At 38.9% G+C, this 26,520-nt stretch overlaps 1 protein-coding gene across 1 annotated transcript in view; it reads right to left on the bottom strand.

Moving 5' to 3' along the window:
* The window catches only part of LOC150088255 (intermembrane lipid transfer protein VPS13A-like), a 3,009,916-nt gene that overhangs the window by 1,568,252 nt on the left and 1,415,144 nt on the right, over nucleotides 1-26,520 (bottom strand). The window contains exon 38 of the mRNA XM_090370087.1: nucleotides 18,909-19,067. Within this exon, the coding sequence (XP_090226213.1) occupies nucleotides 18,909-19,067 (159 nt within the window). The remainder of the gene's footprint in view (nucleotides 1-18,908; nucleotides 19,068-26,520) is intronic.

Raw genomic sequence — 26,520 nt, 5'->3', positions numbered from 1 at the left:
GAACTGGATGCGGAACAGTCACAAAAGAACTGGATGCGGGGAATAACTTTGATATTATATATTTGGATCTTAGAAAGGCTTTTGATACTGTTGCACATGCAATACTGCTGCACAAATTAGAGCAGTGTGGCACTGGAGGCAAATTGCTGCTATGGATAAAGGGATGGTTGAGGGGAAGCAGACAGAGAGTGGTAATCAATGAATACTGTTCATCATGGACTAATGTTATTAGTGGAATCCCTCAGGGTTTAGTACTGGGTCCATTATTGTTTTCTGTATTTATAAATGATATTGATGATGATATATCAAGCTTAATGTCCAAGTTTGCAGATGATAGAAAGGTTGGCAGGGTTGTTAAGGACACTACTGACACTATGCTGCTGCAACGGATCTGGAAAGGTTGAGCAGATGGGCTGAGAGGTGGCAAATGAAGTTTAACATTGACAAATGTAAAGTATTACATATGGGAAACAGTAACCCCAGAGCAATGTATTCACTCTGTGATACTACACTGAAAGTGTAGAGAATGAAAGGAACCTGGGGAATTGTGCAGGCAGATATGAAGTTCTCTGAGCAGTGCAGATGGGCTGCAAGAGTAGATCATGGTGTCTTGTCAATGATATATACAGGAATTTTTCCAGCAGGTATAAGGAGGTGATTATTCCCTTGCATAAGAGAATGGTCAATCCACACCTTGAGTACTGTATACAGGTCTGGAGGCCTCATTTCAAGAAGGATGTAAAGCTGCTGGAACAAGTATAGAGAAGGGCAACAAGATTAGTGAATGGAACAAAGGGTTGCTCTTACAAAGAAAGGCTGAAATTTTGCAAATTACAGTGTCTGAAAACTAGGCACTGGTGATCTGATAGAGGTGTATAAAGCCTTGAATGGTTTAAGCATGCTCAATGCCGATGGGATTCTTCCTCTTGCTCAGAATAATCACCTGAGAGGGCATAAATCCAAATTGAGGAAAGACAGATGTAGGAGAGATGTGTGGAAATTTGCCTTTAGCCAGCAGGTAGTTTGTTGGTAGAACAGACTTCCATCCCTTGTTGTGGAAGTTGATAGCCTAAATAAATTTAAGACTCAGCTGGACAGGTATTTTGAACAAATGGAGGGGTGAAATGGGAATGGTTTTTTTTTTTTTTTTTTGCTACATAAGCTTGCTTTCTTGCATCATATGCCTCTTCTAATGCTAATGCTAAAATTAACATCATATATTTCATTTTTCTGTTCCTACCAGGCACGTGCCTGCCCAGGTGACCTATTTGACATCACCTTGGAATGGCTCCGTATGAAGAGAAGCAATACAAATAGAGGTACAGCTCTGAACTATTTTTAAAGACAGGCACACATTCAAATTGACCTCTATTTCTTTTCTTAACTGTCTGAAAATTTTCATATATGCAATTATCTTTTCTAAGGTTCTGCATGATATGACATTAGTCTCATGAAGTGACATTAGCATTAGCATTAGTAGAGGCATTTGATGCAAGAAAGCAAGCTTATGCAGCATCAGCCAAAAAAAAAAAAAAAAAAAAACCCACTTCCACTTCACCCCTCTGTTCGTTCAAAATACCTGTCCAGCTGAGCCTTAAACTTATTTAGGCTATCAACCTCCACCACAAGGGATGGAAGTCTGTTCCACCAACCAACCACCCACTGGCTAAAGGCAAAGTTCCGCATGTCTATCCTACATCTGTCTTTCCTCAATTTGAATTTATGCCCTCTCAGGTGATTTTTCTGAGCTAGAGGAAGAATCCCATCAGCATTGAGTATGCTTAAACCATTCAAGGCTTTATACACCTCTATCAGATCACCTCGCTGGTGCCTAGTCTCCAGACACTGTAATTTGCAAAACTTAGCCTTTCTTCATAAGAGCACCCCTTTTTTCCATTCACTAATCTTGTTGCCCTTCTCTGTACTCGTTCCAGCAGCTCTATATCCTTCTTGAAATGAGGCCTCCAGACCTGTATACAGTACTCTAGGTGTGGCCTGACCATTGCCTTATACAATGGAATAATCACCTCCTTATCCCTGCTGGAAAAATTCCTGTATATCATTGACAATACTCCATGAGCTACTCTTGCAGCCCGTCTGCACTGCTCAGAGAACTTCATATCTGCCTGCACAACCACCCCCAGGTCCCTTTCATTCTCTACCACTGTCAGTGTAGTACCACAGAGTTGATAGTTGCTCTGGGGTTGCTGTTTCCCATGTGTAGTACTTTACATTTGTCAATGTTAAACTTCATTTGCCACCTCTCAGCCCATTTGCTCAACCTTTCCAGATCCTGTTGCAGCAGCATAGTGTCAGTAGTGTCCTTGACAACCCTGCCAACCTTTGTATCGTCTGCAAACTTGGACATTAAGCTTGATATACCATCATCAATATCATTTATAAATACAGAAAACAATAATGGACCCAACACTGAGCCCTGAGGGACTCCACTAATAACATTCGTCCACGATGGGCAGTGTCCATTAATTACCAGTCTCTGTCTTCTCCCCCTCAACCACCCCTTTATCCATAGCAGCAATTTGCCTCCAATGTCACACTGCTCCAATTTGTGTAGCAGTCTTCCATGTGCAACAGTATCAAAAGCCTTTCTAAGATCCAAGTATATAATATCAAAGTTATTCCCTGCATCCAGTTCTTTTGTGACTGCATCATAGTATCCAATCAAGTTGGTCAGGCAAGACTTCCCCTTAACAAAACCATGCTGTGTCTGAGCTATAACTGAAGTCTTGTCTAAATGATCCTGCAGTGCTTCTTTAACCAGTGCCTCCATTAATTTTCCTGGAACAGAAGTTAAGCTCACAGGTCTATAATTACTTGTGTCAGCCTTTGATCCTCCTTTGTGAATTGGGGTCACATTTGCACATTTCCAGTCTATGGGTACCTCCCCTGAGTCCAAGGAAGCTCTCATAATTATGGCTAAGGGTTTGCTTACTTCCTTTGCTGCCTCCTTTAATATAACTGGATAGATCCCATCCACCCCGGGTGCCTTTCTTGTGTTTATCTTCAACAGTTTCTCCTCCACTTTACTCCCAGTTATTTCAAGATTCTGTAGCTTACTGCTAGAGTTGAATACACCTCTGGCATTCCCTTTGCTGAATAACTCCTCATGTGTGAATGTCGATGCAAAATATTCATTTAGTTTGTTAGCTACCTGAGCAGGATCATCAACAGTTGACCCATCAATATCAAGTGGACCAATCTGATTCATCCCCTTCCTTCTAGAGTTTACATAAGTAAAGAACTCTTTGCTGTTTTTCTTTGCATCCCTTTCCAAGGATTTCTCGTAATCTGCCTTCACCTGCCTAACCTCCTTTGTAACTTGGTTGCATATCAACTTGTATCTATCATAGGCTTCTGTGTCATGTGTTAATTTGTAAGTATCCCATGCATTTTTCTTCTCTGCCATATGCCTCATTAGTTCATCTGACATCCATTTTGGTCTAAACCTTGAACAATATTTCTTAGTTGGTATGTAAAGCCTAGTAGCTTCCAAGATAAGTTCTTTGAATGCTTCCCATTTTGAATTTGCTGTTGGTAACATCATCAGTTGGTCCCACTGTATAGAATTTAAATACTGTCTCAGTCCATCGTAGTCGCCTTTACGGAAGCAATAACCCTTCCCTTTACCCCTAATGGTAGTTACCTCTTTCAGTAACTCCCACTTCAGCACACTGTGATCACTGCCACCTAGTGGTTCATTTATCTGCAGATTCTTAATGCATGAAGAATCACTGCTGATAATCAAATCAAGAGTATTACTCCCTCTAGTTGCCTCCCGAACATTCTGATGTAGAAAACAATCATCCAATAAATCCACAAAAGCCCTGCTAGTGCGTGAGTAACCAGCCCCCAAATTCCAGTCAATATCTGGGAAATTAAAATCTCCCATTATAAGACTCTCTGATTTACTGGCCCACTCTATTTCCCTGTACAATATCTTATTATACTCATCAGAGTCATTAGGCCTATAGCACACTCCTACTCTCAATTTTGATTTCCCTATGCTTATGTCACACCAAACTGACTCAACACTGCACTGTCCAGCGATATCGACTGGTTTCACTTCCTTGGTTTTAATGTGTTTCTTAACTAATAGCATAACCGCTCCCCCCTTCCTATCCTGTCTATCCTTTCTGTAGACGTTGTACTCCCCAAATTGCAGTTCTGCATCCCTTATATCTGTGTGACACCACGTCTCTGATATCCCAACAATATCTGCCTTTGATATTTTGAGCAATACCTCAAATTCATCAAATTTATTTACTAAACTCCTAGCATTGGTGTACACACAAGTATACCTGCACCTGTTTCTATTCTTAGCTACCCTAACACAACCCATGTGTTTACTTGTACCGCAATGGCTCCCAGCAGTCTCCGAAATACCATGCATCTTGTTTTTCAGGCTTCTGCTCATTCTAATAGAAGCAGTGCAAGAATCTCTTTCACCTCTGCCAGTGGCTATTGTCAATCTATTGGTCTTTAGTCTGGACATTAGTCTGGCCTTCTTGACATTCACCAGTGAAGAGTTCTTCATTCAGAGACAATGTACCACTGTCATATTTCAGGTATTGTTTCACAAAATTCCATTCATCTTCATTAGTTAGTCTACATCAATTAATGCTTGAAGGGGTTGTTCATTTCTGTACAGAAAAAAGTGAAAGTCAATGTGTAGGACCATTCTTAACTGTTCTTCTGTATACCAACAAATTCTGAGTTGATTGTTTTTTTTGGGACTACTTCAGATAATCTATTAACTTGATAAATAAAGCTTACTTACTTTATCTCTGAATGAAATCTGAATGAAAGAAATATTGGTCATTTGCTGAATGACCAATATTTCTTTCATTCAGATTTCAGGCAGTTCCCTTTTCTTGAAATTTGCTTGCCAACTTATTTAATAGCATAATTGTGAATGATGTCCCTGTGAAAATCTTTTTGAAATTCCAATTATTCTGACCTGTGCCTCATCTTCTACAATCTCTACAATGTATACTATTTGTTATTGTCTGAAGAGATACAAAACTATATTTAAGCCATAAAAATTAAACTATATACATAGTGTAATGGCACTCTTTTAATTATATCTCATATTGTGGCTACCTTCACAACGAGATACCAGGTATTGCAGCACTTCGAATAAGTAACACTTATCATTCTGTTGTATCACCATTTGGCATCTCTCATATTGTGGAATTAACTTCGCAACTGTGATGGTATGTTTGTATTACCAGGGTACCTGCCCACCCACCGATGATAGGCTAACAAGCCTTGAAATGGTGCTGTCTGAGTTGTGGTGCCAACTGAAAATAAGTAACAGTAGTTTTCTCTACTAGAGAAGCGTTACTTATTTGAAATATTGCAATACCTGATATCTCATTGTGAAAGCAGCCACAATATGAGATAGAATTAAAAATGATGCCTTTACACTACGTACATAGTTTAATTTTATGGGTTAACTATGGTGTATCTACACTGATATTATATAATTAATTAATTAATTATATAATTAATTAATTAAGTTGCAGAATACTGCTGTCCCATATGGCTTAATAGCGCACACACTGTAAAAGTTGATACCCAACTGAATGATACAATGAGGATAATATCAGGCACCATTAAATCGACACCTTTAAAATGGTTACCAGTGTTATCTAACATCCATCCCCCTCATATAAGAAGGGAAACAGCTTTGCTGAAAGAATGGCAAAAATGTCACAGAAATCCTCAATTGCCCATACATCAGGACTGCAAACCGCAGAAGCCAGAGAGATTGAAATCCAGGAACCCCCCATGGAAGCTAGGTGAGAAACTTATTAAGTCACATTTTAATGCTGATCAAATCTGGCGTGAAGAATGGACCACTTCAAACCCCAACCACCTGGGTTTAGTCAATGAGCCATGCAGAGCTGTACCTCCTTTCAACTTACCAAGAAAGGAATGGACATCCCTGAATAGAATCCGAACAAGTCATGGAAGATGCAAGTTCTGGTTGCACAAGTGGGGAAAAACTGAAAACCCATTCTGTGACTGTGACAATGTGCCTCAGACTATCCAGCATGTCATCTAGGAGTGCCCAAAGAGGAGATTTGAAGGACCCATTCAAGATCTACACAGTGTTACTGACGATGCTATCAACTGGCTGAATAAACTGGACATTACATTTTAATTCATCAAAATGTTATTTATAATTTTCTCTGTAAATATTGTTTTTAGACTTATTGTAATTTATTTATATTTTTTAATTTTGTCTGTTACAAATGTATCCTCATTTTGCCATACGAAATAATAATAATAATAATTAATTTAAACCCATATGGAATTATGCCTTGTGCATTTAATCTTTAAATAAAATTAATATTCTTACAAAACAGAAAATTTATGAGATGCTGACTAAACTGGCCTACTAAATATGTGCACCACTCCCAATTTCCATATTAATTCTTGCAGTGATTTTTTATAAATGATACATTTTTATAAGCTAAAGGTAAAAGAGACCTGGATGATAACACTATGATAACCTTTACCATTAGTTTAAGGAAGTGAGGAAAGTTGGTTGAAATTGTTTGCTCTATTTTGTTGATGAGGAAATTGATGAGGGTTTCAGGGAAGGAAATGCTAGTGAAAACAGATTCAACATCAGGGATAAGTAGTATATCATCATTCTGAAATTGTAATTACCTAACTTTGAAATTGTACTTGACTAATACTTCACACTGTTAATATAGTCTGAAGTATACCTAAATGAAGTGGGGTATGGCAGGGGATCCCCTCTCCAACCATTTGAATAAGTTGTACTCTGGTTGATGTCTACCATTGCTGATTTTGCCAGAAGTACTATGTTTTCCTTTAACCATTTTGGGAGGGTCTTCACTGAGGGAATCATATGGAAATGGATCAGTGAGAATTCATAAAGTTTTTTGTTGTATAGTTCACTGCCCAATATTATAAAGTGATTGCTTTTATTGATAGTAATAGTATTCACCATATAGTTAAAGGAAGCCACAGGCTTTTGCTGCACTGGCAAAAAAAAAAACCCAACCAAGTGGACAAGAAAACAAAAATTATATGCTTACCTCCTCACATAGGTAAGCATCCAGTTGACATTTGAATATATTCAAAAAATCAGCTTCGACTACCTGTGAGGGCAACTTCTTCCAGCTATCAATGACTCGCTGGCTAAAAGAAAACTTCCTACAAACTAATATAAATCTCAATATGAAATTTTAATTTCACCTGCAATTCTGCAAATGTTTACAACATAGTGTATAGTGTTAATGTGTATAGTGTTAATGTATAGTGTTAATGTATAGTGTTAATGTGGCTCCAGGGGTTTTCCTCAACTAGCTTTATATGATGATTACATACTCTGTAAAGGCCAGATTTGTGTAGGTTAGTGTGTGTTCATGCAGTGTTAGTGTGGGTTATGTTGGTTGTGTTGTTTATTTCACCTCTTAGCCTTGTGTTTTGACACAAAAACCTCTAGTTTACCATCCAGTGCCATGAGGAGGTGGGCCGGCTAATAGGGTGTGTGAAGCACTGGCAGGAGGAACCCTGAGGTAGCCAAGGCTACAGGCAGGGAGAAAAAAAAAAAAAAAAAAAAAAGTGAACTTTGGAAACACCAGCTAAAGAGCCATGGCTTGGTGTCTGCTTCGATGGCATGGGGACATAATAGTTCCGACCATCAGTCTCTCCAGTAATGGGGGGGGGACACAATTTATCACTCAACTTTCATTCATGTTTTATGATTTTTCTTACATTTTCCTTTTAATTTTTTTTTTTTTTTTGGATTATTTGGATTATATGTTTTTATTATTTTTTTCCATGCATTCATCTTCTTTCATGCACCATTTGGGGGGGTGGGATGCAATGGTATGTAGTGTAGTTTAACTTAAAATAAGCGTATACATAGAATACAGATTAACATAAAGATTAATAATTAGATAAATGACATCAATATTATTACAAACGTATAAATGCGTATTCTTTCATACCCACACACACACACAGACATACTTCTGTTCATTCATTCAGCATTTGTTTCACACACTCAGTTTCTTTCTTTCTGCACTGCATTCCTGGGAACCTCAGTTACAATTATTCTTTAGCTGAGATGTAGCCCAGCTGCATTACTTAGAAACCAGGCAGGTGTATGCAGTGGATGTGGATATTAGCATTAGTAGAGTTATATGAAGCAAGAAAGCAAGCTTATACAGCATCAGCCAAAAAAAAAAAAAAAAAAGCCCTCCCATTTCACTCATCCATTTGCTCCCAAACTTTGTCTAATTCTTCCTTGAATTTATTTAAGCTATCAACTTCCACAACGACAGAGGAAGTTTGTTCCAGCAATCACTGACTAAATGCAAATTTCTTCAAATTTTAGCAACTGTCTTTCCTCAATTTGAATTTATACCCCCTCATGTTTGTAATCTGTGCAAGAGAAAGATTCCCATCAGCATTGAGCCTGCTCAAACCATTCAAGGCCTTATACACCTGAATCAGATCAGATTTCAGGTGCCTAGTCTACAGACACTGCAGTTTGCAGAATTTGAGCCTTTCTTGATAAGAGGGCTCCTTCGTTATCGTCACCCTTCACTGTACTCATTCTAGCAACTCTATATCCTTCCTAAAATGATGTCTCGAGACCTGTATGCTGAACTCAACGCATGGCCTGACCATTGCCTTATAGAAAGGGATAATCACCTCCTTTTACCTACTAGTAAAATTCCTTCAGCAAACACTTCTTTAATTATGTAAACTCTAGAAGGAAGGGGATGAATCAGATTGGTCCATTCGATATTGATGGTTCGATTGTTGATGATCCTGCTCAGGTAGCTAACAAACTAAATTAGTATTTTGCATCTTCATTTACACATGAGGAGTTATTCAGGAAGGGGAAAGCTAGAGGTATATTAAATTCTGGCAGTGAGCCAGATGATTTTGTAATAACTGAGAGCAAAGTGGAGGAGAAATTGTTGAAGTTCAACAAAAGGAAGGCACCTGGGTTGGATAGGATCTATCCAGTTATATTAAAGGAGGCAGAAAAGGAAGTAAGTAGGCCCTTAGCCATGATTAGGAGGGCACCCTTGGACCCAGAAGAGATCTCCACAGACTGGAGATGTGCAAATGCATCCCCAATTCACAATGGGGGGGGATAAAAAGTGACATGAGTAATTACAGACCTGTTAGTTTAACTTCTGTTCCAGGAAAAATAATTATATAGTATCGGTGTAAATACACCATAGTTAACCCATAAACCTGAGCTACGTATGTAAGAGAGCATCGTTTTAATTGTATCTCATATTATGGTTGCCTTCACAATGAGATTGCTGCTATTGCATTACTTCAAATAAATAATGCTTCTCTAGTACAGAAGACTACTGTTATTTATTTTCAGCGGTACCACCACCCAGATGATTGTTTCGAAGCTATTGGGCTTCATCATCAGTGGGCAGGCAGGTACCCAGGTAATAGAACAAGCCATCACAGTTGCGAAGTTATATCCACAATATGAGAAATGCCAAAAGGGTGTGGTAGTAATGTATTTTGAAAACGAAATGCACTAGGCATAATCCTTATGGGTTTTGGTAATTAACTATATAGTATCGGTGTAAATCTAATATAAACCTCAATCCCTGTGATTTTAATTTGACCCGGAATTCTGGAAATGTTTACAACATAGTGTTTAGTGTTAATTGTAATGTGGCTCCAGGGGTTTTCCTCAACTAGCAATATGATGATTACATACTCTGTAAAGGCCAGATTTGTGAAGGTTAGTGTGTGTTCATGCAGTGTTAGTGTGGATTATGTTGGCTGTGTTGTTTATTTGGCCTCTTAGCCAAATAAACAACACAACCAACAAATACTTGAACTACGTAGCATAGAGGGCATCATTTCAATTGTATCTCATATTGTGGTTGCCTTCACAACGAGATAGCTCAAGTTTATGGGTTAACTATGGTGTATTTACACCGATACTATATAGTTAATTACCAAAACCCATAAGGATTATGCTTAGTGCATTTCGTTTTAAAAATACATTACTACCACACCCTTTTGGCATCTCTCATATTGTGGATATAACTTCGCAACTGAGATGGCTTGTTCTATTACCTGGGTACCTGCCCGCCCACTGATGATGAAACCCAATAGCTTCCAAACGATCGTCTGGGTGGTGGTACCGCTGAAAATAAATAACAGTAGTCTTCTCTACTAGAGAAGCGTTATTTATTTGAAGTAATGCAATAGCAGCTATCTCATTGTGAAGGCAACCATAATATGAGATACAATTAAAACGATGCCCTCTACGCTACATAAGTATCTCGAGTTTATGGATTAACTATGGTGTATTTACACCGATACTATATAGTTAATTACCAAAACTCATAAGGATTATGCCTAGTGCATTTCGTTTTCAAAAAGGAAAAAAGAATGTAGTCACTGGTTAAAGAAGCACTGCAGTATCATCTAGACAAGACTGCAGTTATAGTTCAGACATAGTGGATTTGTTAAGGGCAAGTTTTCTTTTACCAATTTGATTGGATACTATGATATGGTCACAAAGGGACTGGACACAAAAACTAATTTTGATATCATTTACTTGGATTTTAGGAAAGCTTTTAATACTGTTGCACATTGAAAACTACTGTACAAGTTGGAGAAGTATTGCATTATGGGCAAGTTGCTGCTATGGATAAAGGGATGGTTGAGTGGGAGAAGACAGAGAGTGGTAATCAATGGACACTGCTCTTCGTGGACAAATGCTATTAGTGGAGTTTGCCAGGGGTGCACGTTGGGCCCATTGTTGTTTTCCGTATTTATCAATGATATTGATGAAGGTATATCAGGCTCAATGTCCAAGTTTGTAGATGATAGGAAGGTTGATAGGGTTGTTAAAGACAATAAGGATGGTATGCTACTGCAACAGGATCTACAAAAGTTGAGCAGTGGGCTGACAAGTCACACTTGTAGTTTAACATTGACAAATGCAAAGTGCTGCATATGGGTAGAAGTAACCCCAGAGTAACATACCAACTGTATGGTAATACACTCGGGTAGTGGAGAATGAAAAAACCTGGAGTACTTGTGCAATCAGATATAAAGTTTTATGAGTAGTGCAGACAGGCTGCAAGAGTATCTAATGGGATCTTGTACCTGAAAAAACAGGAATTTTACTAACAGGGATAAGGAGGTGATTATTATACTCTTGTATAAGGCAATGGTCCAGAGGCTTCATTTTAGGAAACACATGGAGCTGCTAGAAATACAGAGAAGGGCAACGAGATTTGTGAATGGAACAAAGGGTTAGCAAGAAAGGCTTAAGTGTTGCAAATTGCAGTGTCCGGAGACTAGGCACCAGTGAGGTGATCAGATTGAGGCGTATAAGGCCTTGAATGGTTTGATCAAGCTGAATGGTGCTTAGATTCTTCCTCTTGCTCAGATTCACCACCTGAGTGAACATAAATTCAAATTGAGGAAAGACAGTTGTCGAATAGATGTGCAGAAATTTGCCTTTAGCCAGCAGGTAGTTGATTTCTGGAAGAAACTTCCATCTGTCATTGTGGAACTTGACAGCTTAAATAAATTCAAGGTTGAACTAGACAAACTTTTGGAGGGAATGGATGGGTGATATGGGAAGGTTTTTTTTTTTGGTTGATGCTATATAAGCTTGCTTTCTTGCATCGTATGCCTCTACTAATGCTAATGCTAACTTTTCTAGATACTGTTGCAATAGAATACTGTCATTACTATCATTAACAATGCTGCCAACCATAGTATCATTTGCAAACTTGGACATTAAGCCTGAATGTTATTATGAGAGTATGTTAGAGTTATACGAATAAAACTAAACTAATACCAATAACACTTATAACTTATTAATGAATATAACCATACTAAGTATATCATTAAAATGAATAATGTGTGTGTGTGTGTGTGTTCTTTTAACCAGTCCCAATCACTCACATCAGTTATTCCCATTTACCGTAACACCAGCCATTCAATTTCGCTACCATACTGCGTCCCTCTGATTCACCATAACTCTCATTCACTGCTGTTTATCATAATCTTTATTACTCCATAGATTTACACCCTGTCACACTCATTGAGCACCCAAGTCATTCAAACTACTCACATTCTACTCTCATCCAGTCATTCAGTCACTTTCTCTCATTCATTCCATTCATTCATCTCTCTCTCTCTCTCTCTCTCTCTCTCTCTCTCTCTCTCTCTCACTGCACTGCACCCCCAGGTATCTCAGCTTATTATCATTTTTAGGCTGAGTTGCCTCCTTGGCTGCATGTACTTCTTCCCCTTCCCCCAGTGGTGACTAGTTTCTGTGGATGTCCTCCGACCTCCTGCCAGGCTCTCACCTAGGCAGGGTGACCTTGGGGGGGGAGAGGCCCAGTTACCAATCCAGTAGATGTCAATTCTGGGTATCTGTGCAGGGTGTCAGTTGCAACTACCCTGTCAGATTAAGATTCATCATCTGGATGGTGGGAGATATGGGCAACATTAACTACTGATTATTGTTTGGCTGTCTCTGCAGATTCTTTCTTATATCAAAGATTATTTGAGAATAGTTTGCAAAAGCCTTCTCCCCTTGGGAGGGGCCTATTTCTGCTATTAATTGTATTCTTATGCATTCATATAGAATGTGTGCCCAGTCCTCATTCTCGCTGCATGTACAATATGGTTCATTAGTCAAGGAAATAAATTTTGCCTTTAGGGAGTCGTGGTCTGTCAGAATATAAGTAGATATAATTCAGGGGCAAACCACTTTTGTGGCTTTGGACTGACTATTGCTACCTGTGGCAGAAACCTTTTGGTGACAGCACCTCGGGTTTCCTGCTCCCAATTATTTTACCATAACTCTTGGAGTTTTTGGGCAACTTTTTCCTTTCAGCCTTGATGCTATTAAGGATTGTTCTCTGAGTAGTTTCTAATTTGTTCCTGAACCTGACTATGGCTGTGGGGGATAACCAAGCTCTGGCTCCATAGGTGATTACAGGTCAGAACACTGCTCAGTAAATGACTGCCAGGGTCCTCCTTTTGAGCCCCCAGTCCACTCTGTTGCTCCTGGCAATCATGCCTGCATAATTTCTCACTTTTTTTGCCAAATAAATTATGTGGGGTTAGAAAGGTAATTTTGAATTGAAAACGACCCCTGGGTATTTTAATTCTGTTACCATTTTGATTGTTCTTCTATTAATTTTTATTTGTGGGGGTCTCCTAATGTTTAAATTTCTTTTCAAAAGAATTGATTTTGTTTTGTCAGGAGATATCCTAAGCATATGTATTTGAGCCCACTCCTGAAGTTGCATGATGGTGGCATTGGATCTTCGCTCTACTACCACTCTGGTGTTTTCTTTTACTACATTAGGAGAATCAAATCATCCACAAAGGCTAGTCTGTCCACTGGGCCCAGATCCAAGGCCAGCAATTGTCCAGAAGAAACGGGCCAAGGACCGAGCCCTGTGGGCATCCTTTTGTCACATCGTGTGTCAACTCCTGGTACCTTGTGCAAACCAAGACACTTCCGTCAGTGAGGTAAAAAAAAAAAAGTAAAGTGCAGCCATTACAACCCACTGCAGGATGGAAGCCTCCTCAACAATTCATGCTGAGGGAAATGGACCATAATCTGCCACGCTGGTCCAGTGCAGGTTGGCAGATCGACCGTATTCAGCAGTCAGGGGCTTGAATCCAGGTCTACTCAAAGAGCATGTGCTACTGCACTCCCGCTCCTACCCACTCGGCTACGTGAGGTAGTCTTTAATTACCTGATAGCATTTTTGTGGGCATTCATCTGGCAGAACCTCCTAAGGATGCTATGTCACCAGAGTGAAACCTATGGCCCAGAAAAGTCAATGAATATGGTCAATATGTATTTTTCTACAGTACCAAAATGTTTGGTACTGTAGTCAGAAGGTGGAGCATGGCATCTTCCATAGAGTTACCCTGCTTAAATCCATACTGATTGTCTGAATAGTTGCCTGCTTCACTGTAATAGGTAGATATCTTGTATATCATTCTTTCATATATCTTTCCTAGTATAGGGAGAAGAGCTATTGGGCTGTATGGCTTTGGTTCTAATTCAGGATTCTTAAGTATCAACTATGTACCGGTATTTTCCATATCATAGGGAATTTGCCTTCTATTAAACAATGGTTATATAGTTCTATGAGATTTTCTGGTGCTATTTCTGCAAATTTTTTAATAATTTCTGCCTCTAGGAGGTCATGCACAGGACATTTATTATTCTCAGTTTTGAGTGGAGCAGTTTGCAGTTCTTCTGATGTGAATAAATGTTCCATGTTGGCATTTTCATATTCAGTATTTTCCTTAATTATTACACTCTGAGTAGAGGAATAATCTCAAGTCTTAGTCTGGATTATATTATCTAGTACAGGGGTAGCAAACCTTTTTAAGGGTGCATGCCAAAATTGGTTAAAACTTTTAAAAAAACTACACTCGCATGCTGCTCGTAATTTTGAAAAGTACTGTATCGTTATTTTTCTCATACATGTTTTACTTGACAAAAGCATAATTAAGATTCATTCATTCATTCATTCAAAAGCGAATTTCAAAGATGCTTTAATAAAGCTATTAAAATAAAATCCTTCATAACAAAAATGTAACTTTTATATTATAACTATAAAACATCAGTGAGACTTCTGTTGCTGCACCATTGATGACAGATACTTTACATCAGGCTTATACTTTGTAACTTTTAGAGCTATGCATGCAGCACTAGTTTCATCCGTGAGACTACTCCTATGAATAGACTTAACAAAGTTCATCACTGAGAACAACTCACAAGAATATGTTCTGCAAAAATTATTAGTAATGCTGTTGCCAGATTTTTTAAACAGACAAAAGTTTCAGGAATGGAATTCCAAACTTTTAATAACTCAATTTTTGCAGTTTTCTTTGCTAATCCCATCACTAATCATTTCCTTTCAATATTCTCTAAATCAGCTCTGAGATCGATAAATTTTTGCCTTCAAATTGAGCTGCTCTGAAAATCAATCAATTGCATCTCAACATCATCCAGGTCAATCCACTGAAACATTTTCAGGTTCAGTTCAGCTAGTTTTACACTTTCTGGAAACTTAATGAATTTTGCAGTTTCTTCCAATTCTCTGAACTTGACAAATCTTCAAGAAAACTGTTCAATAGTTGACTCAATGATGTTCAGACATAGCATTTGAAGGCTCTGACGGTCTGTTTTCTTATTAGTTTCAAGATCAGTGATGTATCTTTTTAGGTATGGGAAATATTTATAATTGCCACTGTACATTGCATTTCAAAACTCCCAGTTTAATTTCAAATGCCTTTATGTTATTGAACATAACATCAAGGGTCTTACCAGAGCCCTGTAATTTGATGTTCAAGTCATTTAAATGTGAGCCGAAATCTGTAAAGAACATCAGTTAAGAAAATCTGTAAAGAAATTTGTAAAGAACATCAGTTGAAGTGCAGGCTAGTTCAGAAACACATCACTGCATGAATACAGCTATTTACGGAATGGTGTAATGTCACTACATGCCCGGCAGAAGAATGGGCTTGTGCAGGTCACGACTCAAGGTGAATTCTTCAAGGTTGTTTGAGGTTTTTTTGAGACTCTCTTCAGTCCTGCATGCACAAAAAATTTGTATGCATGGCCCTTAGGGCACGTGTGCCATAGGTTCACTACCCCTAATAGTATATTGTTGGCAGAGTCTGCCCAACACAGGATTGATGTTCCATCTGGTCTTATTGTGGTCTCAACATCTTTTGGCAGCTTGTTGGTGATTATTCTGCACAAAACTCCCCATGGATTAGCATTTCCAGAAGTCTCCACCAAGTGCTGCCAGGATTGTTTCTTCATCTGTCTTAGAGGGCAGTGTATGAGTTCCTGAGAGTCATGTAGGTTATCTCTCTCAGGGTATCAATCTCATTTTTGGGCCAAGTCATTCAGGCCCTTTGAAAATGTCTCCTTGCCTGGTGGACCCTTTTTCTCAGTGTAGTCAGTTCAGTGCAACACAAGGGGATGACCTGCTTCCTCAGTTTTTTCTTTGGGACAGAAAGGTCAGTTAATTTTATTAGTATTTTTGTCATATCCAGTGCATGTTCTTCCAGGCTATAACTGTTGTGTGATCTAGATTGCCCATTTTCCTGCTGCTATGGCTTCTGTGAATAGTTGCCAATTGGCTTTCTTTAAATTCTATCTCTTGATATCCATATATGTTGTAACAAATTCTGTCAGAATTTATCCATTATGAGTTTATCTTGCTCTGTCTTCTGCATGGCTATGCCACATGGCTGACCGACAGTTGACATCAATGAGGGCAGTGCATGAGTTCTTGAGAAACTATGATATGCATTTGGTAACAGTGATATTACTGCCTGAAGATACCTTGCAGCCACCCAGAAATCCATCTTAGAAACTTACCAGTAATGCCAATCTGTTCAAGTTTACACAGCAACCTCTCATGAGGGACCAAGTCAAATGATTAGCTAAAATCCAAATAAACTATGTCGAAATTATTTCCTAAATCCAGCTCATGAGTAACTTGTGTCAAAATAATCTACTAAGTTAGTTAAGCATAATTTACCCTTAACAAAGTCATGTTGTATGTTCTTCAGAATGCTATATCTATCTAATTGTCTCTAAATTCCACTAAACACTGAAGTCAGACTAACCAGTCTATAGTTACCAACTTCACTCTTAGAACCATTTTTATGCATTTTCCATACATTGGCAGTTCTCCAATCCAAAGGAATCTCTCCTGAGTCGAAAGATGCCCTCATAATTAACTTTAATTGTTCAATAATCTCTCTCTCTCTCGTGCTCTCCCTCAAAACTACACAGTATATGCCATCAACTCCAAGAGCCTTACTTGCCTTTATGCTCAAAATTTTTTTTAATAAACAATCATCTGTAATTATAACATCACTAATTTCATATGGCTCAGACTCACTCGCACAGCCTCTTCTCAGAATAAAGGGTCTTTCATCAGTAAAGACAGATGCAAAGTACCTGTTTAATTCATCTGCAACATTTGATGGATTGTTCTAACACCCACACCCTGCACAAGGGTCCAATCAGATTCTCCAATCATTTCTTCCTTACATATATGAAAAATTCCTTGTCCTCATTCTTTGTTCTCTAAGCCAATGTTTTCTCATGCAGCCTTAGCCTCCCTGACCTTATTTGTAGTACTATTACAGATTAACTTGTACCTGTTGTAGGCTTCATTACTTTTCATCACTGTATAACTTTCTGATGCAATCTTTTTCTGCTCTATTTGGCCAGCCAGCTCTGCAGTCATCCATTTCAGCATCCTCCTCCTGCAATATTTTCTTAACAGTGCATGGCTTTTTGCTTTAAAAGTATTCCATAATTCAAATGTATTTGCCATCCCTCAGCAGTCCACCCAGTTCACAAATGCCAAGTGCCTTAAACTGTCAAAATCCTCTCTTCAGAAGTTGAAACCTGTGCCTTTACCTTTCTACTGCAACGTCTTTTTTCATCTTTCAGCCGATAATTGCATGATGACTTCCTGACAATTATTCCTGTACTTTAAGCCATGTGATCCATTAGAATGTTCTCACCCCTACGACTTTCTCTGACATGCTGGTACAAATAATAATTATCTAGTTTATTTATAAAAGTTTTTCCCCATTGTGAGTTTCCCTCTCACTTATTCCAATCAATCTGGGGCAGATAAAAGTCATAATAAGGCATTCATGCTTGCTTGCCCATTCTATCTGCATATAAAGATTCTCGCCATATTCTTCACAATCTTCTGGTCTGCAGATTACTCTCACTCCCATTGTTCCTTTCTTTCTAACTAACTCACACCACACAGATTCTATGCTGGCAGATATAACTTCAGACAGCAAAAGCTCCTTCTGTATTATTGATTCTACTGATGTGAAGGATGGAGATCTTTCTTTAATTGCTGTAGTGCTTCATATTCAGTAGGAGACAGTTCATTCTTTCTGGTAGTGGTCTTGTCATATGAATGTTATTGTTAAATTTATAGAGGATATGAATTAAATCAAGGGAAGCCTGCAAACAAGAGAAGTAAGTGCTTCTTTTGTTTGCAGATTTTTGATGTTTTTGAAAGAGGTTCCAAGGTATGAGAGCATCTCAGAAATCAGTGGTTTCTTGAGTACTGGAATAAATAAACCTTTTTAGAGGATATTAACTTAAAAGGGTAAGAGGTTTGCTGCTACTGTTGTATAAGTTCCTTAAAGGTGTTTCTATACTAAATCCTGGGTTCTTGGGGGGGGGGGGGGTCTGGCAGAACCATTACATTTTATTAAGGTTATTATAATAAAATGAATCATTAGAAATATGGGGGATGGAGTGACATCTTTGTTGTTTCCAGGGTGGAGGGACAAGAATTAATGCCTCCTGGATGGGCATTAACTTTCAACAGAGTCATCTCCAAATTTAAGTTGTTGTTACCATCATTTATGAAGTTATGGTTTACAGGTTGTAAGAATGGGGGGCTGGTAAGTCTTCTGCGGAAATAGATTTGTTTATCCATTGCTTCAACATTATCAATGGCATTTGGGGAAAGGGTGTGGTAATGATGGCCAGAGGTAATGGGGAGGCATTCAGTAGTTATTGGTAGAGACAGGAGGATTTTGTGTATGAGGATGAGTGGAGATGGTCAGTAATAAATCTAGTTATTATTACAGACTGAAAAGAAGGAGTTGGGAAAAGTATAATGAAAACCACTTTTATGAGACATGTTTTGTAATATTTGGCTAATATTTATATATTTCATAATGTGGATGAAATCAGAAATTTAAAATGAAAATAAATTTAAAATTATGAAATAAACATATTTTCAATGTAAAACAAAAAAAAAAAAAAAAAAGAACAAAGTTAATACCTTAATACTGGCTATGAATTCTCCAATCACATCAATCACAGTGTGAATAACTGGTGCAGAAAGACATATTTCAACACTGCTTACGCTGGCTATTATTTTTACTTCATCATCAATAGATTTCTGTGATCTAGAAAATTGAGCTTCGCAAGGGTGAAGCACCTGTACAGAATTTAATAATGATAATAAATAATGAGGGCACAATGGCCCAGTGGTTACAACACTGGACTACCAGCCTGATGGACCTGTGTCCCTCATGCTGGGAGACCAGTATAATAATAGTAATAATAATAATAATAATAAAATCACAAAAACAAAAGTCACTTCAGTGGCCCTACCTCTTAGAGCAGGGGTCGGCAACCTGTAGCTTGCGAGCCACATGTGGCTCTTTGAACATGTAGCTATTGCTCTTTAACTTTTAGCCTACATGAAGCACAATTTCAAATGGAGTTAGAGGAATTAAAAATGAAGGACATGTGGAGTGCAAGACTAAAATGCCTTAAAACTAAAATGCAGGATTTGGTGAGGCTGCCCTTGCAATTCTATGCAAATGCATGATGATAGATGAGTTGAAGATACACGGCAAAATTGTGTTTGATGTGTGGCGTAGCTTACCGGACACATACAAATTTGAAAATATTGGCGTGCACTTCTCTCAGTTTTCATTCGCTGAATTTCTGTAGGCAAATATTTCTGAACATGAACTATATTAAAAATAAATCAAGAAATCATCTGAACAATGCAAGCCTTTCAGCATGTAAAGATGAAAATTACGGCATACCTGCCTGATGTTGAGAGACTTGCTCAAGAAGTTCAGAAGCAAAAGTAATACTAATTTATATCTAATCGGATGTTTGTTACGTTTTTTCAGTATTAATAAATAATATTTCAAAATATATTTTTATTAATAAAACACCTTCCCACTCTATTCCGTTTCTTAAAAAAAAAAAAACCCTCCACCCAGCTTGAGCTGAGGTGTGGCTCTTCAGATTCTCTTATTTTTTTTAATTATAACAAAAATGGCTTTTTCCTCAAAAAAGGTTGCCAACTCCTGTCTTAGAGGGTCAAAGTCACACACAGTTCAGGTAAATAATGGTACCATCTGGTGTCACTCCAAAGAATTAACGCCACTACTGGGTGCAAGCTGAAGCTAAACGGATCCACCGCCACAGATGGATGATGTGATGGTGTCAAAGAGTAGTAACAAGTTTTTTTTTTTTGTTAGTTGTTGGTGCATCAGCTTCTGTCGCCATATTGTACCTCCCAAGGTTTTTGCATTTTCTACTCTGCTCGAAGCCCGAGGCGGGATTCGAACCCATGAACTTTGGGGTTGCCAGGAAGGCAATTTACCCACCCAGCTAGCCCGGTCTGCTAGTAACAAGTGTTAGCTTAGCATAGTATATAGTATTATCGATTAATCGGTAAAATTTATTAATCTAGTTAAACTTCAATCAATTAAATTGTAATTTTTTAACTAAATACATATAATGACTTAGAGTTTGCAAACGTAACATTATTAATTAATACATAACTTGATATGGAGGTTCTATAACTTAACTCGGAGATAATACTCGATACTGAAAAAAAAAATATATATATATATATATATATATTTTTTTTTTTTTAACACTATATATAACACTATAACACTATTTATTTTTACCACTATTTATAACACTATATATATATATATATATATATATATATATATATATATATATATATATATATATAGTGTTATAACTGCATTGGGATATAGGTTTAATTTTGTACTGAAATTGAATTTTATTGAAATTGAATTGAAATCATGACTCAGACTAGGGCAGCAAAGCAAAAGGCTCAAGCTAATGGGAGTGCTGTGGCTCAGGGCAGAACTGGGGAGGGGGGGCGGTTGCCCTCAGAATCACAGCCTTTTAAAATGCACTGCTTGCTTGATGTTTGTGGAGCAATCAGGTTATGGTGATATGTGTGTGTGTGTGTGTGTGTGTGTGTGCGCGATGTAAGGAGTGTGAGGAAATCAGGTGCCAACTCAGCATTGTTATGGGCTTATATGAGAGATTGCCCTCGAAGGATTTAAATTGAGGGCCCATCAAGCTCTTGGCTGCCCATATCAATGCCAGAGCTTGCACTTGGACATCACACAACACAGTGGCAACCCCCAAGGCACAATGTGCTGGTCCCAAAGGAACTAGTTGTTGTAGGTGACTCTATCGTCAGGGAAAGGAAACAAATTGTGCAAAAAGATTGATGGAACAGGACCAGGGTATGTCTGCCGGGGGCAAAGGTTGATGATGTAGCAGATATCATCTTTTAAGGGCACAAAAGACGATATTGTTGTACACGTTGGCACTAATGATATTAGGAGGAGTAGGAGATCAGCGGAATTATTTAACAAGTACAGGTCACTGTTGAAAAAAAGCCGTGAACTAGGGTTGAATTTGAAAGTGTCTGCAATTCTACCTAGACACGATAGGAGGGAGTATAAGATGAGAGCTTTGTCGATCAATTCGGCCCTGGAGAGACTGTTCAAGGCTCAAGGTGTAGAATTTTTCTCAGCCTGGTCTGTGCTTGTTAATGGGAGAGACTGCTTCTACAGGGATAGGATACACTTAAATAGAGAGGGGGCAAGAATATTTGCTAATGCTATCGAGGCAGTGTTAGGTGGGTCAGAAAACTGCTAGCTTGGGGAGATACATGGACTAATAGATTAACAGTAGCCGCTGGAAGAGGTGACAGTGATTCTTGAACTGCTTTTATTGAAATGAGCAGCAGTCTGGAAAACAAGAAGCAGGGGATTTCAGAGAAGGCTGGGAGTCAGTGCGGTACAAGAAAACACATGGGTTGTGTTAGGGTTGTGTTAGCTAAGAATAGGAACAGTTGCATGCAGTGGCGGATATAGCACATGAGAGATCCAAAGCGCAATTATTTAGAGATCCATAGCTTATTCTTTACTCGGCCTTGTAATTGCATAAAAGTATCGGTAAAGGTTTCCACGTGTTTCAACTCCGCTAACCGTTCGTAATTTTCCCGCCTTTGTGATACGATATACCGTACTAGATAGCATTAGTTGAACTTCGTTAGCAGTTAAATTGTACGTTTAAATAAATACATATAACGACTTAGATTACAAACGTAATATAATTAATTTTATTTAACATAATTAATTATACATATAACCACTTAGGTTACGTAACATAAATAATTAGTAAAAACAAATAATTAACACATAACTTGATACGAAAGTTATATAAAGGGATTTCGCAGATAACACTCGTTACTGAAACGTAAATATTTCGTAGATAACACTCGTTACTGAAACGTAAATATTCCGTAGATAACACTCGTTACTGAAACATAAATATAGCGTTATAACTGTGTTTGGATACAAGTTTAGGATTTAATTTTGTACAGAAATTGAAATTTTATTGAAAGTAAATCTAAATCATGACTCAAACCAGAGCAGCAAAGCAAAGGGCTCAAGCTAATGGGAATGCTGTGGCCCAGGGGAGAACTGAGGGGGGCAGTTGTCCTCTGAATCACAGCCTTGTAAGATGCACTATTTGCTTGATGTTTGCGGAGCAGTCAAGTATGGGACATGATACTGCCATGGGGGATGTCTTTGTGTGTGTGCGATGCAAGGAGTGTAAGGAGATAAGGCGACAACTCAGCGTTGTTATGGGCCTATATGAGAGCTTGAAGGATAGGGTGGATGCCCTCGAAGGATTACAAGTGAGGGGCCCATCAAGCTCTCAGCTGCCCACACCAATGCCAGAGCTTGCACTTGGTCATCGCGGAACACAGCGGCAACCCCCAAGGCAGAATGCGCTGGTCCCAAAGGAACTAGTAGTTGTTGGTGACTCTATTGTCAGGGAAACGGGAAACATGCTTTGTAAAAAGGATAGGTGGAATAGGACCAGGGTATGTCTGCCAGGGGCAAAAGTTGATGACGTTGTAGAGCGGATATCATCTTTTAAGGGCACAAAAGGTGATATAGTTGTACACGTTGGCACTAATGATATTAAGAGTAGGAGACCGGGGGAATTACTTGACAAGTACAGGTCACTGATGAAAAAAAGCCGTGAATTAGGGTTGAAATTGAAAGTGTCTGCAATTCTGCCCAGACACGATAGGAGGGAGTATATGATGAGAGCCCTGCCAATCAATTCGGCCCTGGAAAGATTGTGCAGGGCTCAAGGGGTAGAATTTTTTTCAGCCTGGTCTGTACTTGTTAACAGGAGAGACTGCTTCTACAGGGATGGGATACACTTAAATAGAAAGGGTGCAAGAATGTTTGCTGATGCTATCGAGGCAATGTTAGGTGGGTCGGAAAACTGCTAGATTGGGGGGATACAAGGACTAATAGATTAACAGTAGCCACTGGCAGAGGTGAAAGTGATTCTTGCACTGCTTCTATTGGAATGAGCCGCAGCCTGGAAAATAAGATGCAGGATATTTCAGAGACTGCTGGGAATCATTGGGGTACAAGTAAACACATGGGTTGTGTTAGGGTAGCTAAGAAAAAGAACAGGTGCATGTATACTTGTGTGTACACCAATGCTAGGAGTTTAGTAAATAAATTTGAGGTATTGCTCAAAACATCAAAGGCAGATATTGTGGGGATTTCAGAGACGTGGTGTCACACAGATATAAGAAATGCAGAACTGGAATTTGGGGAGTACAATGTCTACAGAAAGGATAGACAGGATAGGAAGGGAGGAGGGGTTATGCTATTAGTTAAAAAACACGTAAAATTCAAGGAAGTGAAGCCAGTCGACATCGCTGGACAGTGCAGTGTCGAGTCAGTTTGGTGTGACATAAGCATTGGGAGATCAAAATTGAGAGTAGGAGTGTGCTATAGGCCTAATGACTCTGATGAGTATAATAAGAAACTGTTCGGAGAAATAGAGTGGGCCAGTAAATCAGAGAGTCTTATAATGGGGGATTTTAATTTCCCAGATATTGACTGGAATTTGGGGGCTGGTCACTCACACAGTAGCAAGGCTTTTGTGGATTTATTGGATGATTGTTTTCTACATCAGCATGTTCGGGAGGCAACTAGAGGGAGTAATACTCTTGATTTGATTATCAGTAGTGATTCTTCATGCATTAAGAATCTGCAGATAAATGAACCACTTGGTGGCAGTGATCACAGTGTACTGAAGTGGGAGTTACTCAAAGAGGTAACTACCATTAGGGGTAAAGGGAAGGGGTATTGCTTTCGTAAAGGCGACTACAATGGACTGAGACAGTATTTAAATTCTATACAGTGGGATCAACTGATGATATTGCCAACAGCAAATTCAAAATGGGAAGCATTCAAAGAACTTATCGTGGAAGCTACTAGGCTTTACATACCAACTAAGAAATATTGTTCAAGGTTTAGGCCTAAATGGTTGTCAGATGAACTAATGAGGCATATGGCAGAGAAGAAAAATGCATGGGATACATACAAATTAACACGTGACACGGACGCCTATGATAGATACAAGTTGATCTGTAACCAAGTTACAAAGGAGGTTAGGCAGGCGAAGGCAGATTACGAGAGATCCTTGGCAAGGGATGCGAAGAAAAACAGCAAAGAGTTCTTTACTTATGTAAACTCTAGAAGGAAGGGGATGAATCAGATTGGTCCACTTGAGATCGATGGGTCAACTGTTGATGACCCTGCTCGGGTAGCTAACAAACTAAATGAATATTTTGCATCGACATTCACACATGAGGAGTTATTCAGCGAGGGGAATGCCAGAGGTGTATTCAACTCTAGCAGTAAGCTAGAGAATCTTGTAATAACTGAGAGCAAAGTGGAGGAGAAATTGTTGAAGATAAACACAAGAAAGGCACCTGGGGTGGATGGGATCTATCCAGTTATATTAAAGGAGGCAGCAAAGGAGGTAAGCAAACCCTTAGCCATAATTATGAGAGCTTCCTTGGACTCAGGGGAGGTACCCATTGACTGGAGATGTGCAAATGTGACCCCAATTCACAAAGGGGGATCAAAGGCTGACACAAGTAATTATAGACCTGTGAGTTTAACTTCTGTTCCCGGAAAATTAATGGAGGCACTGGTGAAAGAAGCACTGCAGGATCATCTAGACACGACTTCAGTTATAGCTAGGACTCAGCATGGTTTTGTTAAGGGGAAGTCTTGCCTGACCAATTTGATTGGATACTATGATGCAGTCACAAAAGAACTGGATGCAGGGAATAACTTTGATATTATATACTTGGATCTTAGAAAGGCTTTTGATACTGTTGCACATGGAAGACTGCTGCACAAATTGGAGCAGTGTGGCATTGGAGGCAAGTTGCTGCTATGGATAAAGGGGTGGTTGAGGGGGAGAAGACAGAGAGTGGTAATCAATGGACACTGCTCATCGTGGACTAATGTTATTAGTGGAGTCCCTCAGGGTTCAGTATTGGGGCCTTTATTGTTTTCTGTATTTATAAATGATATTGATGATGGTATATCAGGCTTAATGTCCAAGTTTGCAGACGATACGAAGGTTGGCAGGGTTGTCAAGGACACTACTGACACTATGCTGCTGCAACAGGATTTGGAAAGGTTGAGCAGATGGGCTTCGAGGTGGCAAATGAAGTTTAACATTGACAAATGTAAAGTACTACATATGGGAAACAGCAACCCCAGAGCAACGTATCAACTCTGTGGTACTACACTGACAGTGGTAGAGAATGAAAGGGACCTGGGGGTGGTGGTGCAGGCAGATATGAAGTTCTCTGAGCAGTGCAGACGAGCTGCAAGAGTAGCTCATGGTGTATTGTCAATGATATATAGGAATTTTTCTAGCAGGGATAAGGAGGTGATTATTCCCTTGTATAAGGCAATGGTCAGGCCACACCTAGAGTACTGTATACAGGCCTGGAGGCCTCATTTCAGGAAGGATGTAGAGCTGCTGGAACGAGTACAGAGAAGGGCAACTAGATTGGTGAATGGGACAAAGGGGTTCTCTTACGAAGAAAGGCTTAAGTTTTGCAAATTACAGTGTCTGGAAACTAGGCACCAGCGGGGTGATCTGATAGAGGTGTACAAAGCCTTGAATGGTTTGAGCATGCTCAATGCTGATGGGATTCTTCCTCTAGCTCAGAAAAATCACCTGAGAGGGCATAAATTCAAATTGAGGAAAGACAGATGTAGGATAGATGTGCGGAAATTTGCCTTTAGCCAGCGGGTGGTTGGTGGGTGGAACAGACTTCCATCCCTTGTCGTGGAAGTTGATAGCCTAAATAAGTTTAAGGCTCAGCTGGACAGGTATTTCGAACGAACAGAGGGGTGAAGTGGAAGTGGTTATTTTTATTTATTTATGTTACTTTTTTTTTTTTTTTTTTTTTTTTTTTTTTGGCTGATGCTGCATAAGCTTGCTTTCTTGCATCAAATGCCTCTACTAATGCTAATGCTAATGCAATTCAATTTTGAGGCCCCCTTCTATATATTTTCAGTTCCACTACAGTGTGCATTCTACGTGCACGTTTTTACTATAGCATGCGGTCTAGATTTGGTGTTGCGGTTTTAATCATTTTGGTTGCGCAATTCTTTCATACATATTTTAACTAATGTTTAAATGAAAAAAAATGACACAACTACATCCCTCCCAAATTT

Source organism: Mastigoproctus giganteus, chromosome 3 (genome assembly GCF_048544385.1).
Source record: "Mastigoproctus giganteus isolate SK-2022 chromosome 3, ASM4854438v1, whole genome shotgun sequence".
In the NCBI taxonomy this organism is placed as follows: Eukaryota; Metazoa; Arthropoda; class Arachnida; order Uropygi; family Thelyphonidae; genus Mastigoproctus; species Mastigoproctus giganteus.
This window is presented reverse-complemented; position numbering and strand designations above follow the sequence as displayed.